Below are 21,419 nucleotides of genomic sequence, written 5' to 3'. Positions count from 1 at the left end.
TTCACAGTCTCCAAGCTTGGATCTCTACTAATTTTTACATCTTTTATCCTAAATTTAGTCTGTTGTCTGGGATGCATCAGGAGCTATTAGCAAGTCCCATGTGGTCACATGCATTCACAAGAGCACAGCATGAAATATGGGTGTAACCAGTGTTTAAACATTCTGTGATCAGACCACTCAAAGCGCATTCAGAGGCAGTCAAAAATATCCATTCATGTTGCATTTGGAGTGCTAAAATAAATGCTTCCTGATGTGTGCAGGACAGCAGCGAAGAACCGCCTACAGACCTATCAATCATCTACTGTACTAAAACAAGAATTTTAAACTTTTCTGGTTACATTCAACATGCACTAACACAGACTTTACATCTGAAGTAAATTCAACAACAAAACAACAAAAAATTATGTTCAAAACATTTCAAATGTAAAAGTATATTTGAAACAAAAGAATGGATGACTCAGAGCAAAAATAAAAGAGCTGCATTTGAGATGCATGTTAATTGGATCACTCGAGACATTTTAATACTAGGTTTAAAAGATGTCCTTTTTTAGTTTGTCTACACGCACTTTTTTCTTTGTCTCTTGCTTGTTTGTGCTAATTAGATGGCAGAGTAAAAAATACAAAATCGTTCTTTCCCCTCTTCTTTGAGCTACGCTTCACTTTGATGCATATTCAGCATGTGTTCAACATAAGCACATATATCTGTGTGGGTTGCAACGTTCCTCATAAGCGAAAAGTTAGATCAAAGAGAGCGGGTTGCTGTGACTGAACAGAACATTTCGCTGTCAAGTTTAAAGAAGTTATTTTTTTTTTAATTCTCGCCATTCTAAATTCATACAGTTGTCCGTTGCGCACCGTTTGATCGGTCTCTAATGCAGTAATGTTACTGGGCTCAAATACATACCAAACTGTATTTTTATCACTCTCTAGATACCTTCAGCTCAGTACCGCATGGGAGAATTTTTATTATAATATTTATGTAGAAAAACTGTGGAAACCCGAGTATTTTGAGGCTTCAGAGTGCCGCGAAATGAACACTGGCAAACATATAACTAGAAAACATGATGCTTTAAACCAGGGGTGTCAAACTCCTGGAGGGCCGCAGTCCAGCACAGTTTAGATTCAACCCTAATTAAACACACCTGATCCAGCTAATCAAGTCATTCAGGCTTGTTTGACAACTACATGGTTTGTGTGTTAGAGCAAGGTTGGAACTAAACTCTGCAGGACTGCGGCCCTCCAGGATCAGAGTTTGACAACCCTGCTTTAAACCATTGTACTCTTCTTAGATAACATAAGTAATTTTACAAATATTAAACCAATAAATACTAACATTTACTTACCAAATATATGGATTGAGAACATTTTCCAACTTTGTGGAGGAGCTCACCACGATGGCTCTCAAACGTCTTCTGTCTATAGCGGTCTTCACGAGATTTCCCGGTAAGTGAAGTTGAGAATGTGACATACTCTAGTTCCATCAACTTGCAAACTAGTTGAGACGGTGAAAATGTAAAATGTTAAGTTGAATAATAACAAAAAAAACACTGAAACAACTAAACTGCAAAATATTTTTTACAGTGTGTATTTATGACATTTTGATTAAAAAAATAAGACAGAAAAATTATGCTTTGGTCATTCATTAGTATGGCATAAAAAGTCATAGTTATGACAAAGAAGTTTACATAAAAATCGTGACAATAGTATTAATCATTGTCACGAGGTTGCTGCGTGCTGGATGGAACGAGATGAGAGACGAGATAACAAGCAACAATATATTTAATATAAACTTCTGGTAGCATAAGCTGGAACAGGCAGGAACACAGAGCGATAATCCACACACGTAGAACAAACAAACGTTAAAGACCGACAAGGGGCTAAAGACAAAGACAGACTTATAAAGGGTAACTAATAATGACAGACAGGTGAACCAAATAATGCTAACAAGGACAAAACCAAATCAGACAGATCAACGGGGGGAGACAATGGGAGAAACCAATAAAACAAACAGACAGAACTGTAACATTACGCCCCCCTCCGAATAGGCGCGCCCTCGCGCCGTAGAAAACAAAAAACAAAACAGACTAGGAGGCGAAAAAACAGAAAAACCAGAGTCCATGGGGGAGGAGGCTTCGGCGGAGGACGGAACCCCGGAAGGGGGACAAAAACCAGAGTCAACAGAGTCCAAGGGGGCGACGAAGGTGGGAGGAGCCAGGGAGGAAACAGGAGGGACCCGGAGCAGGAGAAGCAGAAGGAGACCCAGACCGCAGCCATGATGACCCACGGTGGAGCCGATGGAGGGAGGAGCCATGGTGGAGGAAGGGCTGACGACTCCAGGGGGCCGACCGACAGAGGCGGAGCAGCTGGCGGAGGAGCCCGAGGCGGAGAAGGAGAGCCGAAGATCCTGGGCGACACCGAGGTTCCCGGAGGGCCAAGGCGGAACCAGAGGCTCTGGCAACCGAGGCGTAGGCGGAGATCCAGAGGTCCGCGGCGGAGCCGGAGCGACAGAGGATGAAGGCTGTGCCAGAGGGAGGGAGGAGGTCCACAGAGCCGGTGGGACGGAGTGACGAGGCGCAGCCGTAGGAACAGAGTCCTGAGGTGATGAAGGGCCGACGACCGACCAGGGCGGAGCCGGAAAGACGAGGGAGCCCGGTGGAGCTGGTGGACCGATGGGCGACGATGGAGACGAGGGCGCTGAGAGCCGTGGTGGAGCCGCAGGGTCGGAGGGCCGAGGCGGAGTTCTGGACTCTGAGGCTGGAGGCGGAGATGAGGGATCCTCCAGCCCTGACGCCGATGGAAGCTGGCAGACCGCGGCGAGCCCACTGCACAGGTAGTGGGCTGAGGGTGAGCAGAGGGGCTGTCAGGGGACAGCGGTGACCAGACAGACAGAAGAGGGGGGGTGGGTGGGAATTCCATACCGACAGGTAGATCATGACAGGTAGGTATATCCGTAGAAAAGTCTATTAAATCTCCAGAGTTAGTTTCCAGAACTTCAGTTAAGAAGTCAATCAAGTCCCCAGAGTTCAGTTCAAGCTCACCCCCAGCGGTGGTGCAGTGGGCAGGGCTCTCCATAGCCCTCTCTTGCTCCACGCAGCACTCCACCTTTACGGTAGTTTTAGCCGGCTCTCGCACCTGGTCGGACGTGTTGGGCTCTGGCTCTGTGGCGATCCTTTGCTCTGTCGCTCGTGGCTCTGGCTCGTCATCCGCGGTGGGCTCGGGCTCATACTCCGCATGTCGGGGTGATGGTTGGCTGGGCTCTGGGTCTTGAGTGGGGCTGACGTCCTTCTCGACGATGCCGACAGTCCATGACGATCTACAGGACGCCAGCACCCACTCGATGTAATCGGCGATGCTCTCTCGAGGACCCTCCCCGGACAGCTGCGCCTTGATGGTGGGGTTCAATCCCACCCGATAGAACGTGCACAAGCAGCTGTCCGGGTAGTGTGTGTGTGGCACGAGGTGCATAAAGTCTCTGGTGTGGTCCTCGAGAGAGCGATTCCCCTGCTCCAGGATGATGATCTGAACGGCAGGATCCATGAAGAAAAATCAAAAACAAAACACTGAGAAAAAGGACGAAAAAATAAACGTAGGGGAATCACGCCGGGTAAACTGTTTAGGTCGGTCTTTCTGTCACGAGGTTGCTGCGTGCTGGATGGAACGAGACGAGAGACGAGATAACAAGCAACAATATATTTAATATAAACTTCTGGTAGCATAAGCTGGAACAGGCAGGAACACAGAGCGATAATCCACACACGTAGAACAAACAAACGTTAAAGACCGACAAGGGGCTAAAGACAAAGACAGACTTATAAAGGGTAACTAATAATGACAGACAGGTGAACCAAATAATGCTAACAAGGACAAAACCAAATCAGACAGATCAACGGGGGGGAGACAATGGGAGAAACCAATAAAACAAACAGACAGAACTGTAACAATCATCACCTTTTAATTTTGACTTTATATCATAATTTTGACCTTTTATCAATTCTTTAATAATCATAAGTATGTTTGTACAAGTTTGTAAATCAGAATAATGCTATTCAAGTGTTTTTGGTTACAATAAAATAGACTCTGGTTTTGTTGTAAATTTTCAAATATAAACTTGAGGTCAAAAGTTTACATACACCTTGCAAAATCTGCAAAATGTTAATTATTTTACCTAAATAAGAGGGATCATACAAAATGCATGTTGTTTTTTATTTAGTACTTACCTGAATAAGATATTTCACATAAAAGATGTTTACATATAGTCCACAAAAGAAAATAATAGTTGAATTTATAAAAATGATCCAGTTCAAACATTTGCATACGCTTGATTCTACTGTATTGTTACCTGAATGATTCATAGGTGTGTGTGTGTTTTTTAGTGATAGTTGTTCATGAGTCCCTTGTTTGTCCTGAACAGTTAAACTGTCTGCTGTTCTTCAGAAAAATCCTTCAGGTCCCACAAATTCTTTTTTTGTCAGCATTTTTGTGTATTTAAACCTTGTTCCTTGTGTAATAGTTGCATATGAGTCTCTTAGTTTTCCAAACTAAAAACACTAAAATGCTTAGGAATTTAGGGGACCTGAATGATTTTTCTGAAGAACAGCAGACAGTTGGGGTTGGGGGGGCTTTTTATGCATTTTTTGTAGAAAGGACAGTAGAAGAGATGACAGGAAAGCAGTGGGAGGAATCGAATTGGGGTCACTGTGAGCGCAGTTGCACTGTATGTCGATGCACTGACCACAAGGCTATTGGCACCAACAATAATACAGTAAGAATCAAGTATATAAAAACTTTTCAACAAGGTAATTTTTATAAATTCAACTATTATTTTCTCTTGTGGACTATACATTTAAACATATTTTATGGGAGTTATCTTATTCAGGTCAGTACTAAATAAAAAATAACCTGCATTTTGTATGATCCCTCTTATTTTGGTAAAACATTAAAAACATTTTGCAGATTCTACAAGGTGTATATGCACTTTTGACCTCAAATGTAATCAATTTATTCTGCCATGATTCCTTAATTCATATAGTCTTAAACCACAGGTTTTCCACAGGTTTTTATGACATTTTGGTGCCATTCATGTGTGCTCATCTCATTAATGCGATCATTTCAACGTGACCAGAAGGCAACATTAGTTCTTGACTAATGAGTCAATCATAACTATTCTCCTGTTGGATATTGAGATGGATTGTTTTTGCATATTAAATGAACGTGAAAAGCTCTTCGGTGCCTCTCAATAGCATGATTTATGTTCATATATCATAATATTGTTTTTCATATAAAATAGTATATTGTCTGGGGCAATATCAATTAAGATCAGTCAAACAAATACACAAAGGCACCCAGTTCATATTGTTATTTGTAGAATCATGAAAATATCTATTTTTGTCCCGCTTGATGCAATAGCCCAGGCTTTAAATTTCAATATTTCCTATTAGGTTTTATTATTAGTATTTGCTAAGGGGACAGATGGACTGCAAGGACTGCAGGCAAGGCGAGGAGAGAGTGAAAGAGATCGAGCGAGACACAAACAGAGGGAAAGAGGGAGCATAAATAAATGCTGAAATATAGGTCAGAGACTGGTGGCAGCCGAGCCTTTGTCATCAGGGAAGACCAAAGCAATCTTCATATGAATGTGTGTGTGTGTGCAGTCATGCAGGAGGATAAACAGCGTGCATAGTGTGTTGTCATGCAGAAAACAACTGAATATAAAGAATGAAGCCAGTAATGAAGGCATGTAGACACTGAAAAGTCCAAAGCAAAGTTTCTGTTTTAAACTTTGAGCAGAAATGGCAGGCCCAGTTCTACGAGGGTGCTAGAGGGTGTTAAGCACCCTCAAATGAAATTAATAGCACCCTCAGTTAAAGCTGGAGTTTTTGTTGCTGGTGTTGTGCTCCGCACAAATCAGCTCATTATAACAAAGTGTAGATGCAATGTAAATAAGAGATTCATTGTGCAGCGTAGAGAACTTCATTGATTATGAAGTAACTTTGTGAGATCACAATAAACTAAGATGAGTAACAGCTTTTTAGTGATTATAAATGTGCCATAGCAATGGACAGCACTAAAACCTTTATATTAGGTTAGAGCACCCTCACTAATTTAAGAAGCACCCTCAGTAATTTGATTCTGGAGCACAATCAGAACAGGAGTGAAATTGCTTGAGGGTTGCCCCTTCCAAACGAGAGATTTGATGGAGTCTTATCTTATTCTGATATGTTTCTTTTAAAATTCAGAATATACTAAAATATACTAAAGACATAATTATGACATAAAAAGTTAAAAAAAAAAAACATTTTTTCAATTTTGTCTTATAATTATGATTTAGTAGGTCATAATCTTGACTTTATCTCATAATTATGACTTAATGTGTTAATTTTGGCTTTTTTCTCATAATTCTGAATTAATATTTCATAATTTATCTCACTGCATTTTATCAGTGCATTTTGTATTTAGTTTTGACTTACATCATTAATATCACGTAATGTCATAATTTCAACTTTTTATCTCATAATAATGACTAATAATGACTTTCTGTCACAATTATGATTTAGCCTGTCATTGTTTTGACTTTTTATCTTCTAATTATGACTTAGGTTATAATTTGGACTTGTCTCATTGACATACTAGATCATAATTTTGATCTTTTATCTCATAATTATGACTTGGTATGTCATAATCATGACTTAGTATGTCATAATTTTGACCTATTCCCTTATTATTACGACTTCTTGTAATTTTGTCTTTTTATCTTATAATTATGACTTAGCATGTCAATTTTTACATTTCTTACCATTTAAACTTGTAATTTTGACCTTTCATCTCATAATTATGACTTTGTATGTCATAATTTTGACCTTTTCTGTCTTAATTATAACTTAGTATGTTGTCATTTTGACTTTTTATCTCATAATTATGACTTAGTACAGCATGTCAAAATTTTAACCTTTTGTTATTTTTACTTTTGTCTCATAATTATGATTTAGTAGGTCATAATCTTGACTTTGTCTCATAATTATGACTTAGTATGTCAATTTTGGCTTTTTTGTCTCATAACTTAAATGTTTTATGTAATAATTTGGACCTTTCATCTCATAATTATGAATTAATATCTCATAATTTTATTTCACATTTTATCAGACAATTAATTTTCACTTACATCATAAATATCACATAGTTTAAACTTTTTATCTAGTAATAATGACTTAGTATGCCATAATTTAAACTTTTTATCTCATAATAATGACTTAGCATATCATTGTTTTGACTTTTCATCTTCTAATTGTGACTTAGGTTATAATTTGGACTTGTTTCATTGACATAGTTGGTCATACTTTTGACTTTTTGTCTCATAATTATGATAGTACATCATAATTTTGATCTTTTATCAAATACTTTTACATTTTCCCTCATAATTATAACTTAGTATGTTGTCATTTTGACTTTTTTTTATCTTTGTTGTTGTCATTTTCTCTCATAATTATGATTTAGTAGGTCATAATCTTGACTTAATTATGACTTAGTACAGTATGTCAACATTTTAACCTTTTGTTATTTTTACTTTTGTCTCATAATTATGATTTAGTAGGTCATAATCTTGACTTTATCTCATAATTATGACCTAGTATGTGTCGATGTTGGCTTTTTGTCTCGTAATTTAAACGTTTCATTTAATAATTTGGACCTTTCATCTCATAATTCTGAATTAATATCTCATAATTGTATTTCACATTATATCAGACAATTAATTTTGACTTACATCATAAATATCACATAATTTCAACTTTTTATCTCATAATAAGGACTTGTATGCCATAATGTAAACTTTTTATCTCATAATAATGACTTAGCATATCATTGTTTTGACTTTTCATCTTCTAATTGTGACTTAGGTTATAATTTGGACCTGTTTCATTGACATAGTTGGTCATACTTTTGACTTTTTGTCTCATAATTATGATAGTACATCATAATTTTGATCTTTTATCTCATAATTTTACCTTTTCCCCTCATAATTATAACTTAGTATGTTCTCATTTTGACTTTTTATCTCATAATTATGACTTAGTACAGTATGTCAACATTTTAACCTTTTCTTATTTTTACTTTTGTCTCATAATTATGATATAGTAAGTCATAATCTTGACTTTATCTCATAATTTTGGCTTTTGTCTCATAATTTAAACGTTTCATGTAATAATGTGGACCGTTCATCTCATAATTATGAATTAATATCTCATAATTTGATCTCACATTTTATCAGACAGTTAATTTTGACTTACATCATATGTCATTGTTTTGACTTTTCATCTTATAATTATTATGTTATAAATTATGTTATTGCACTTGTTTCATTGACATAGTATTTCATACTTTTGACTTTTTATGGTTATTGACTTGGTATGTCAATATTGACGTTCTGTCTCATAATTGTAACTTTTTATGTAATAATTTTGACCTTTCACCTTGTGACTTTTCATGTCATGACTATCCAAAGTGTGACTTTTTTGTGGCAAAAAAAAGGCTTCCATAGGATTCTTGAGTCATCTGCTCACTAATATAATGATCCAGTGCAGGTACCAACTCACAGAAACAATACAAAACAGGCAAAGATAAGGAGCAATTAGTGCTTGAGTGTGTGGACAATTCGATGGCATGAAAATTTAATTTTCAAAACTTTAGTATTGTTGCTATAACCTCAAACCTATAACAATTCTAAATACTAGAATAGCTCATATCAGTCATAGGAAAAACTTGAGGCATTATGGGCTTGTTTAACAACTAGATTATAGAGCTTAACTGATTTCAAGACTCACTAGCTAATCATGATAAGCATAAAAAAAATGGATGTTTTTCAAATGTACATGCAAACAGAGACTCTCAAATACTCAAGACTAACACAATTTGCTCTCAAGTTTGGGGCTGGATCATCAGTGGCTTGCACAAAAACATCAATTAACTTCCTGTCTCTTTGTTTGCACACACCAGAATGTTAATGAAATGATAATGAAAATTATTCCAAAATCTGCTTTACAACCAAGGTGTGATTTGCTAGACATGGGGTTAAAAAACTAATCAGGACTGGTAAGGTAAAATCCTGTGTAAGTATGCAAGGCAGCGTGCATGCAAATACAGATATAAACACACACGCACATACATATCAATTTCACAACCTTCCTCTAACCCCCAAGCATAGTAAACTGAATATAATTAGTCTATAACGCAAAGTGGAATTCTTGATTTCTTATTTTTCACCCAGAATCTGCTTCCTATTGGGTTTATCGCAGACAAACAGAGCGGGTGGTAATTAGGGGGGGCTGGTGAGCGGCGGGGTTCCCTCGGGTGTGTGTATCATTGTGTCTAGGTGTGTGTGTGTGCCTGTGTGTGTCCCAACCTCTAGTCACATTGTTAGAGTAAACTCACATGTGATCTTGGAAAGTTATTTACTTTCTGTAATTGCGTTTCTTAATCAGCCCGTTTGCTTTTTCTCAGTGTGCAGAATGAGAATTCAACTGATTTGGTGATACAAAGAGACAGAGATGGGCAAATGAACACTGACACCCCTGAATACACTGAAGCTTTAATGTTTATTAGAGGTTCATCGAAGTTTGTAATTATTCATTTTAAAATGGAGGATAGGATGGTGCCAAAATGCCATTGCCTTGTCTTTACTTGCTGAAAACATGTTTAAATACTAATATGAGGACAAACGGCAACAGAATATTAAATGTTTGCACTGAAAATATTTAAATTGCAGATGATAAAAATACAAACTGAAAATGAATGCTGTAAATGCCAATTACCACTGTGCCCTTGAGCAACACATTTACAATGCAAAAATAATTAAATTAAACTATTTTCTTAACATCAACAATTATAATAAATGTTATTATTTTACAAAATGGCAGAACAAAAGATAATCTAATTAAATAAAACAAGTAACAAGCAAACAAATTTATATATTTATTCTTTTTTAAAAGAATCTTTCGATATTTTAATGGAAAACAAGAAAAATCCTGACTTTTATTTATTTTTTTTTTTTGTTGTTGTTGTTGTTTTTTTTTGCAATTTAATTGCCCCAGGTATTCTGTCCCTGTAATAAGCATGTGCAATGAATAAATTATCTAACGCATGTATCACAATAATGCCTGATAATACCTACACAATTTTAAAAGACATTTTTTGTGATCTCACTTGTGTGCATGCATACATAAGCATTCAAGCGCAAACAGGTGTGTGACAGAGTTCACAGAAGCAGAAAGAAAGAAAGAGTGACTGTAAATGGAACAGCACCTTGCTGTGATTTGAGCTCAAGCACCCACATAGAGCGCAAATATCTCGCCTGCAGAGTCCTTCGAGCAGCCTTAACATCACCTAACATTATGCTCTTAAACTGCATGCAGAACTACATTAAAAAGACATACGCTTGCGCGAACAATGCAGCTTTGAAAACAAGCAGGTCTTGTGTTTCCTAAAATATTTATTTCCCCCTGTGCACATCATATCAAAATCATAATGCATTAGAGAAATTTTAATGGTATACAGCAGAGGTTTTGTTTAAAGGAGCAGTCCACCCAAAAATAAACCTTTGCTGACATTTATCTTATCCTCAGACCATCCAAGATGTAGTTGAGTTTGTTTCTTCATCTGAACAGATTTGGAGAAATGTATGCATTACATCTTTTACTCACCAATGGATCCTGTGCAGTGAATGGGTGCCGTCAGTCCAAACAGCTGATAAAAACATCACAGTAATCTATAAGTAATCCACACCACTCCTGTCCATCAATTAATGTCTTGTGAAGAGAAAAGCTGCATGTCTGTAATAAACAAAACCATCATTAAGACATTTTTAAACTTTTTACACTTTGCTTCCAGGTAAATGCATCCCTAGTAAAAGTAATAGATTTAAAATGCATTTATTTTATGCAAAGCATAGTTCAAATATATTAACATATTTACTGGCATATTGCTCGAGACTTACTGATATAAAAACTGTAATTAAACTTTATTTGGAGTACACAATGCACATTTCTTAATATTAAGCCTAAAATATGTTTTAATGTCACTATTGATGAGGAGTGTATGACCTTTAAATAATATCAGTCTTTACATGCAAAATATTTAAAGTGTACCTAAAGTATACTTGCAGTAGTTCCACTTTAGCACAATCAAATATACGTCAGTATATCTTTAGTTGGACTGAAGCACTACCTCCACACAATTAAAGTGCATTAAGTACAAAATTAGTTGCTCCAATTTAGCAGACTTAAAATATACCTGTTTAGTATACTAAAAGTATAACTGCAGGGTATTTTATTAAGTGCAGAATATGTAAATGCATTTGTAGTATACTTAGCATGAAATAAATGTATTTTAAATACATTTTAGTATATTTATTTTACACTGCACTCTGCACCCAAAGGGTGGGTTAAAAACAACCCAGTTTTTTGGCAACCCAGAGCTGGGTAAATATTGGACAGAACACATGCTGGGTTATTTTGACCCAGCTGGTTGGGTAAATGTTTTTATCAAACATGCTGGGTTATTTTAAGTTAACTATTGTTTAAAAAATATTATTTTGCTGATTTAAAATGGACTGGAACTTAAAAACACACACATAGAATTACTAGAGGCAACAGCAATAATCAAAAGATGAACAGTTATTATTACCCTGGTGAAAAAAACAGCACATGCTGGTAGGTATGTTTTGATGCTGGGATGCTGGTTAGGTATGTTTTCATGCTGGTTTAAGCTGGTCCTTAGCTGGGTTATGCTGGTCATGTTGCTGGTCAAGGTCATGTTGCTGGTCAAGGACCAGCATAAACCAGCAAAGGACCAGCTTAAACCAGCATCAAAACATACCTACCAGCATATGCTGTTTTTTTCACCAGGGTAAGCATGAACACATGGACAAAATTGAATTTATTTGTATGAATACAGCATAGTTTACATATTACACACATTTAAACTCGTTTAACAATCATTTTAGACATAAAAGTAGAAATTTAATTTCAGTGTATTCAACTGTTATCTGTAATCCCTTTTTACCAAAATTATCTAATTCTCATGCCGGCGATCCGCCGAAATCTGAGCCGGTGAAGGGCTGCTGCTCGCCGGGATAACTGTGAACTTAAGACCGCGGCCTCGCGATTCACTCGTAGCTGAAAGATGCCCATAAACAAACAGTACTGACATTAGAGAACATATTTTAAGATTAAACTCAGTACAATAACGAATAAAATCCATTTGTTTTATTAAAGGCAAAAGGCATTCCCATCCTGTGAAACAACAGTTGCTGACGCAGCTGACAGACATCTCATCCTTATGTTGTGTTGCGTAAAATAATACAATTTACAGCACAGTAAAGACTTTATAAATGAAATAAAATGTATACAAACCTTTATTTCACTGAAGAAGTGCAAATCGGTGGTGCTGTGAACCTGGCTCTCCCGTAGAGGACTCGAAAAGTCTGACTCAAAAAAACTGACTGTAACTCAGCAGCTGGGTTATTTCGTCAGTGACAGGATTAACCCAGGGGCTGGGTAGAAAAAAGCAACCCAGCGTTAAAAATGATCCAGCAAACGTAGTTACAGAAAAACTACCCAGCACCTAGGTGAAAATAACCCAAATAAAATTACCCAACAAGTTGGACCCAGCATTTGGGTCAAAAAAAAAAAATAACCCAGCACCTGGGTAAAAATGTAAAAAAAAAAAAAAAAAATAAAATGACCCAACAGGTTGACCCCAGCATTTGGGTTAAAAAAAGAACCCAGCATTTTTTAGTGTAGGGATGTCTTCTATCCTTAATATTGCTTTCTCTGGTGAAAAGGTCATTTTGTCTAAATCAGGAGGAAAATATGCAGAGATCAAGCACTATTTAGAAATGAGCACAGTCTAAAACATTTTCTAAAGAAATATGTCGGTGAATTTTGATGTGAGAGGACAACATGGACATTTTCTCATGAGAAAGTGATATTATGTATTATGGACTTGTATTATGGCCAGAAGTGATGGTTTGAAGTTAAAAAATGCATTTAGCATTGTTATTCCCCTGTTAAAACAGACCTATGGCCCATTTTGTTTCGCATCCTATTAGTTTGTCCTACACATATTTTAGCAACATTTATCAAAATGTTGTTTTGTGCTCCACAGAAGAAAGTCATTTGGAATGCCAGGAGGATAAGTAAACGATAGTAGAATTTTAATTTTTCCCTTTAAATGGAGAGCAAACTGTGGATTTTGTTTGCCACATTAGAGATCTGTTTCAGAGTCATTGAAAGTCCTTAACATTTTGATGTCAATTTGAATAGTAAGAGATCTTTATTTTCAGTTGCACTGCAACTGTGCAAATGATCAGATTCAGGAAAGAGCTGTTTTTTTAGCACTGTCTTTCTAGTCACTTGTTACTTACTGATGCACTTTGCACCTCCGCATTGCAAGAGCTGTAATCATGCCATGCTGTACGTTGCCCTTGGGTCACACCAAGCTGCAATTTGACCTGCAAACCATAAGTGAAAGTGTGTCTGTGCAGTCATCAGTCATACAGCAATGGGAAGAACATGATGAAAATGCCATTAAGGCTTGACAACAAGAAAGGAGCACATTAACATGAAAGGCATTTTTAAAAATGTATTTGCTGTGGTCACTGGAGTTGTGTGTGACCAGGAGCTGTTAAAAAGCATATTTACGTGGTGCATTTCACACGTGCGTTCACATGAGCGCACACTAACTCACACAAGGAGTGAGAGAATCACATGCGGAATGGTTCATAAAAAGGTTCATAAAAAGCACTCATACATGCTAATTAGCCTGAAAGCTTTTTCATTAGCCAAGCTCTTGTCTAAAATGTAATAAAGCAGTGAATGAACAGATAAAATACTCCCTTCCACTCTAATGTACCTCTGACTGTATTGATATTCTAATCATTTCATTGAGGCAGAGACTTGTAGAAAAAAACTTAACAGAGGTTATTTGTTGTTATTTAACATCTGGTGATAATAAGAAACACCTGGCCTGAAAATAAGTTGCGTCAACATAATTTGAAATTAAAAAATAAATAAATACACACATTAATTCATAAAACAAACATTAACTAAAATAAAATAATGTATAAAAGTTTAACTTTTCATTTTAGCTGTTTCTTATTTTATGTAGTAAAATACAATTATTTAATGATGTACAAAGATTAAAAAAAAATAATAAATTAAATTAGTATAACTATATAAACACGTTTTAAAAAATAAAATCAGAACGGAAGACATAACAATAAAAATTGATTCAAATTTTTTAAAACTACAATAGTACCTAATTAACATTTCTGGTTAGATCTCATGGGTGGGTGAGTGGGAGTTTGATGACCGTCTTCCACTGTGATCAGATTAGTGAGCATGAAGCGCCATCCACTGGATAAACTGTGATACTACAGTACCTCAGAAGTGAGGTTGGTGGTGGTGTGTCTTTTAGTGTTCAAAATTGCTTTAAACCAGTTTTCGAAATAATATCAGTTGAAACCAACATGTGTCATCAGTTTATTAAGGGGTAACTTCTATGAAGACTGAACATTTAAAAAGCATCATAAACGTAAGAGGAAAAAGTAATGTTCCTGTTCTAAAATCATCTGGTATCATCTAATCCACATACCCTACCAGTCAAAAGGTTTTGAACATTAAGATTTTTAATGTTTTTTAAAGAAGTCTCTTCTGATCACCAAGCCTGCATTTATTTGATCCAAGGTAGAGCAAAACAGTAAGATTTTGATTTTTTTTTTACTATTTAAAATACATAATTTACTATTTAAAACTGTTTTCTATTTAAATATATTTTAAAATGTAATTTATTCCTGTGATTTCAAAGCTGATTTTTTGCAACATTACTCCAGTCACATGATTCTTCAAAATTTATTCTAATTTCTGATTTGCCGCTCAAAAAACATTTATTATTATTATGTTGAAAACAGCTGAGTAGAATTTTTTCAGGTTTCTTTGATGAATAGAAAGTTTAGAAGAACAGTATTTATCTAAAATAGAAATCTTTTGTAACATTATTAAATCATTATAACTTTACCATCGTAATAAAATTCAATAATATTAATTTCTATAATTCTATAATTTACTATAATGTGTTAGACAAGACATTATCACAAATAATAAAGTATACAACCATTCAGGGGGGAAAAAAAACTTATGTATTTAAGAAAATCTTAAGAATTTTTCAAGAATTTAAAAAAAAGTTATGTTTGTAAAAAAGCAAAAAACTGCTACTGGGGTGTAAAAATAAATCGGTGCGGGACTCCTTTGTAAAGTCAAGAACTCATAAATCCAAGGCACTCGAATACTGTGGAATATAAAAAGCCTTTACTCACATGGCTTTAAAGTTTTAAAACCAACACGCGTTGCAGCTAACTCACCTTCATCAGGGTGTCGGTGCGCACTTGGATTTATGAGTTTTTGACTTTACAAAGCTATGTTTGTATTTCAAGATTTTCATAAATCCAGACCCAGGAGGAAGACTGTATGTAGCTTTAGGCCAGGGCGTGACACGTTTTTCACCTGTCGAAAACATACTTAAGTACACTTTTGTATTTGAGTACTAAGGTGTGTACAATACTGAACACCTTCTAAATACACTTACATACAACTATCTCTTAAATTATGCTGGTTTAAAGAAGAAATGCCTGTTATTCATAATAGCTTGCTCCTTAACATACTTGACACTTCACAATTTCCATTTCATTCACTGTGGTGTTTATAATTTAACACGTTTTATAAGCCTTATTTGACTCCTGATTATTTCCTGTGGTTAATGTGTGATTACCAACAGGAAATTATAGACACTGAGAGTTATGTAGCATTCATGAAAGCCCCTGGACAAAAGGTCTTCGAGCATTTCACACCTTTTTCATCAAGAAGGTTTTCAACACTGCAGCGGCTTTTGGCAACAGGATATGATTCTTCCGGGTATATATTACAAGTAATAATACCAGTTGGACCCAACATGTGTCAGTATATCTATTGGGCAGTTAACTGATTTTCAGGAAAGGAAAAAAGCAGGTTGAACATTAAAAGCTTTAATTGCATTTAATGAATTATGGATGAATAGGGGACATGGTATAGTCCATTTGACTTAAAAGGCAAAGAAAAAGATGATAAACATATATCATTCGTAAAAAAAAAACAAAAAAAAATCATCAAACAGCTTTTAAACCTAATCCATATACTCAATCCATATCTATAACTGTACATCAGTTCATATACAGAGGGGAAAAAGTTGCAACATTGTTTGACCTGATCAACTAGACACAGGAGGAATTACCCCAAAAGCCATCTTGTGTTAGAGGTTAAAAAGATCAAGAATCTAGGTTAGGATCATAAAACAAGGATTGTAAAACAATAGTTTTACAGTAATAGGTGGTTTCAATCTGGCCTCAAAAATGTTTAAGTATGTAAACAAACTGCTTTTGTAGCAGAATGACGAAATTTGCAAAGTTTCTGTTATTTTTAGCACAAACATTGTGAGAATGCAACCTCAACTGGGCTGTTTGTCAACTTTGTGTTTCCTTAACATCTACTAAGTCAAAGTTTGTGAATGCGAAAAATCAGTAACCATAGATAGGTGTGGTCAGAGGATAATCTGCCCAAAATTAGATTAAGAATATACCAACTTTATGGGATACACAGCAAAACACACACACATCCATTATTTTTGCATATGTGGCCTTGAAGTAATCCAAAAGCAGAAAGAGCGATCACTGATACTGATTTTTTTAGACAGTAATATGTAATCACTCATCCAGAAGTGTCTCAGGTTTGTCGTATTCAAATAATCTAAAGTCTGTTTCATAAAGACGGTACAGTTTTCTCCTGTCAGCTACTGAAATGTTTGCAAACCATTCTTGCTCCCAATCCAAAGCTGTCCTGTTCTCGTACCCTGGGGGAAAGTGAATGTAATTATCCAGCCCAAGAATCTTCAACAAATGTTCTGTATCCTCATCAAGAGTTTCCAGTTTTCCAATAAAGTCATACTCAATTTGGCACGGATGGCAGAGTCTGTACATCTGCTGCCAGTGCTCATTGAATGGTTTCTCCTCCTCCGTCTGTGGATCTAACAGGTACTTAATAAAGTGAGTAAAGGACAATCTAATACCTTCGGCAAAGGCCTCTTTAACGGAGTCAGGGGGTTCTGAAATATTAGCATAACGCCGAAGCATTACAGAGCCATACATGTTGTAGAAATACTCATCTGGCTTAACAAACTTGTCTCGAAAAGCAGAAATAAGTCGTACAAAAGGATCCCGTACAAAAAGGAACTTTGTGTAATTCTTCAGCTTGTGATGCATCAAAGGACGCGAGTACCGTCCAAAACGCATCCAAAGCTTGTTAAACGTCTTATGCAACGTAGAATTATGGATCATCGTTAATGGTATGTCAAGAGGATCCAGATACGGCGCTCCATCAGGTGCCTTCAGGTTCTGGCTGAGCACAATCATGACTCGTTTCCAGTTGGTGCATGCTACCTTCGGCACAAAACAGTAAATAACACCATGGCGATCATCCACAATGAGATGGTTAAGGGCTTTGTTTGGAATCTGGTCAAATGTGATTGATTTCTCTTTAAAATTCAGGCTGCTATCGGCCGAGCAAAACTCTCTTATAATACGTCTTCGATGTTCTTGACGCCTTTTGAGGTGCGTGAAATCTGGTGATGAACCCGTCTGCAGATAAAAAGTCCTACCTTTTCTTGCATCCCAGCAAATTATGAAGAATGTGATCAATACTGTTCCCAAAAGAAAGATACACTGGAGCTGCCTCTGCATTCCCATTTTTGCCAGGAGACTATACCAGTTCCTTTAAAATAAACCGAATACTAAACAATGCCTCAGAAATGAATCAAGCTGAGAATTCTGAGGAAAAACACAAAAATAAAGACATGATTAAGTCAGAATTTGCTCAGAATCTACCACCATAAAACATGATCCATCACTCACCCACTTTATTGCCCTCCGTATTGTACATTTCACAAAGTTCCATATGAAAACTCTTGATTTATATCTTTTGTTAGAAGTGCAGGACTCCTTAACACTCTAAACTCAAACACTCTGTGAACATAGCATAAATACTCTGCCTTGCCAGACTACATTTTTTAAAATTATATTGTCTATGACCCTGTCGGATTGGTTTGAAAGCAACTATCATGTTAAGCCTTACTTGCTTTCTTAGATCTCTAATTATAATATTATTAAACTATAATATAAATATAGTTCATAATATAAAATGTATTTATAATATAAAATCTGATGGTTCATAATGACAAGGGTGATTTTATTACAAACACATGAGAAAATGCTTTGTTGGACTATACCACATTATAGTATATAACACTACATGCTGTCATAACTTTGAAACACTGTAGTATTGTTAAACAGATATCTTCTGTGATATAAGCTGTGAAGCATAAATAACACACAATAGCCAATGCGCGTTAGTTGGGTTACTTCTTAAAATAAACATTCAATAATTATTCACTCACCTTAGCCTATCTCCTTATCCTAGTGTTGCTTTATTGCCGTATGCCCTTCTTCCTTTTTCGGAACTAAATGGAGAAGTCGATGTGTTCGTGAGGCGTTTTTATTTGACTTCTGAAACCCTGCTTTTGCCGTGCGAGACAGAGTAAACGACTCCTCTCACGCGTACTCTGTAAGGCTTATTTACATAGCATAGCCTACGTTAAATAATTCTGTAAAACATATATTTTTTTAAAATAATATTAGCCTACCAACTGGACTCAACATGTCAACACATCTTAATCAATTTAGGCTACTGATTTTCAAAATTGGACATTTAAGCTTTAGTTTCACTGAATTAACTAGAATAAATGTAGCTAGGTGGTGAAACTAAAGAAAGAATAAGCTATTACAAAAGTGTATCATTCATATCATATGTCAAAATCACCAAATAGCCTCTTACCCATATACATCATACGCGGAAACATACTATTTCAGTCCGTTTACAAGGAAAATAAACAAATAACAGGTTTTATATCTGATGACAGGGGCGTTTCTAGGATTTCAAAACATCAGGGACTAGTGGCAATGGGTGGGAGCTCACATCATGCTCACATAAGATTTTGTTAGACACAATTGGTTGAACCTGGATCCTTCTAGGCGGGTCCGGGGGCATTAAACCAGGGGTTAAAGACTTTGTCACACTATTAACAATAGTAAATAGTAATCACTGCAAATAGCAAACATGTCAAAGTATTATAACAAAATTATAACATTACAAAAATATGTTAGACAAATAAAATAATACATTTGAAAATGTATTTATAACTGTAACAAATATATAGTTGCATGCAAAAATAGGGCCCTATTTTTTCCCCAAATTCCGTTTTATTTAATTTTTTTCAAATTCTGTTTTCTGTTTTAATTTATCTGGTCTTTGTTTTAATGGTTAAATTTAGTTTTATTAATCAAAATGTAATTAATCATGTGTGATTAATTAAAACCATGAATCTTTAAGGTTAAAGTTAAGAAAAATTGCATATTTAGGACCCTATGAAATGTTTTATTTTTTCTCACTTTACGTTTTATTGTTACCAAATATGTTTTAGCATGTCTGTTTATTTGAAAGCATAAAAACAACTTTTATTTATTTTTACAATAGCCTCATGGAATTCTGTGTTGTGTATTTTTCTGGTTATCAAATGAAGGTATAAAATATTGATTTAATTGATCTTTTAATGAAAATTATATTTTATTTTTGGCAAACAAAGGGGATTTACTATTAAAATGTAAAACATGGAAGAAATAGTGTGTGAAAATGTATTAATTAATAGTAGTAGTAGTAGTAGTAGTAGTAGTAGTAGTAGTAGGCACGTACATTATATTGAATGATTAATAAAGTTAAACCGAACTTTTACTTTGACGGGTTGCCGTGAATAGCTTTAAATTTCTGTGTATATATTTGACGCTTGTTTTACTCGAATGAAACAGTGAAATGCTCATGAAGTGAATCTCAGAGCAGTTCTGGAGATGTTGTTGATGTATTTATGTCCTCATTGAGTGAAACGGCAGACGTTGAAATCACTGCACGCGTCAGTATTACATGTGTAGAAAACGAAACCGCGCATGCGTGCCGTTCATTCATAAAAAGACAGGCAGAACATGCAGGATTCATATTAAAATAGTCTTTTGCGACATAATATTTACAGATACTAGTCCATATCGCGACTTGATTTAAGTTAAATGACCAACTTTTGATTAATTAGTTTAAACTTTGACAAATTCCGTGAAAATCATAGGGCCATACAAAAAAAAAAACATTCGGGGCTGGAGTAAAAAGTAGTAAAATTAAAATTAGCCCTAGCGACGCCCCTGCCTGATGACCTAGAAAAACAAGACCAAAAGCTTTTACTAGCCTTTTACTTTACTATTAACTAGCCGCAATAAAAGGCCACTCTAAAATGTGCAGTTTTATCACACAGCACAATGCCACAAATGTCGCAAGTTTTGAGGAAGCGTGCAATTGGCATGCTGACTGCAGGAATGTCCACCAGAGCTGTTGCCTGTGAATTGAATGTTCATTTCTCTACCATAACCCATGTCCAAAGGCGTTTCAGAGAATTTGGCAGTACATCCAACCGGCCTCACAACCGCAGACCACGTGTAACCACACCAGCCCGGGACCTCCACATCCAGCATCTTCACTTCCAAGATCGTCTGAGACCAGCCACCCGGACAGCTGCTGCAACAGTCGGTTTGCATAACCAAAGAATTTCTGCACAAACTGTCAGAAACCGTCTCAGGGACACTCATCTGCATGCTCGTTGTCCTCATCGGGGTCTCGACCTGACTGCAGTTCGCCGTCGTAACCTACTTGAGTGGGCAAATGCTCACATACGATGGCATCTGACACTTTGGAGAGGTGTTCACGTCACGGATGAATCCCCGTTTTCACTGTACAGGGCAGATGGCAGACAGCGTGTATGGCGTCGTGTGGGTGAGCGGTTTGCTGATGTCAATGTTGTGGATCGAGTGGCCCATGGTGGCGGTGGGGTTATGGTATGGGCAGGCATATGTTATGGACAACAAGCACAGGTGCATTTTATTGATGGTATTTTGAATGCACAGAAATAATGTGACGAGATCCTGAGGCCCATTGTTGTGCTATTCATCCACAACCATCACCTCATGTTGCAGCAAGACAAGACAAGCGTTTGACATTAAAAAGTGTTAAATTGAATTATTTTTTATGAAAATAACCGATCGTTTCGCTAGCTAAGACCCTTCTTCCTCGGCTGGGAACATATACAACCACATTTGGGATCGCTTGAAGCCGCATTTAAACTGCATTTTGGGTGTTCAAACTCGGGGCACCATATCAGTCCATTATATGGAGAAAATCCTAAAATGTTTTCCT

At 36.2% G+C, this 21,419-nt stretch overlaps 1 protein-coding gene across 3 annotated transcripts; it reads right to left on the bottom strand.

The window, feature by feature from the left end:
- Positions 1-16,115: 16,115 nt before the first annotated feature.
- LOC127168289 (carbohydrate sulfotransferase 12-like) lies at positions 16,116-19,000 on the bottom strand. Of its 3 annotated transcripts, none has more exons than XM_051115028.1 (3): positions 18,966-19,000; positions 18,529-18,735; positions 16,116-17,902 (listed from the first exon to the last, which is right to left on the bottom strand). In XM_051115028.1, the coding sequence occupies exon 3, from the start codon at positions 17,819-17,821 to the stop codon at positions 16,784-16,786; it is 1,038 nt and encodes a 345-aa protein (XP_050970985.1). In that variant the 5' UTR covers positions 17,822-17,902; positions 18,529-18,735; positions 18,966-19,000; the 3' UTR covers positions 16,116-16,783. The 3 variants fall into 3 exon arrangements, with proteins under 3 accessions (XP_050970985.1, XP_050970995.1, XP_050971005.1); XM_051115038.1 differs by having other exon boundaries at positions 18,529-18,591; XM_051115048.1 differs by having other exon boundaries at positions 16,116-17,515; positions 17,734-17,902; positions 18,529-18,992.
- Positions 19,001-21,419: the final 2,419 nt, after the last annotated feature.

Source organism: Labeo rohita, chromosome 1, assembly GCF_022985175.1.
Source record: "Labeo rohita strain BAU-BD-2019 chromosome 1, IGBB_LRoh.1.0, whole genome shotgun sequence".
Lineage (NCBI taxonomy): Eukaryota > Metazoa > Chordata > Actinopteri > Cypriniformes > Cyprinidae > Labeo > Labeo rohita.
Note: the sequence above shows the minus strand (reverse complement) of the source record. Positions and strands in the feature narration are given on the sequence as shown.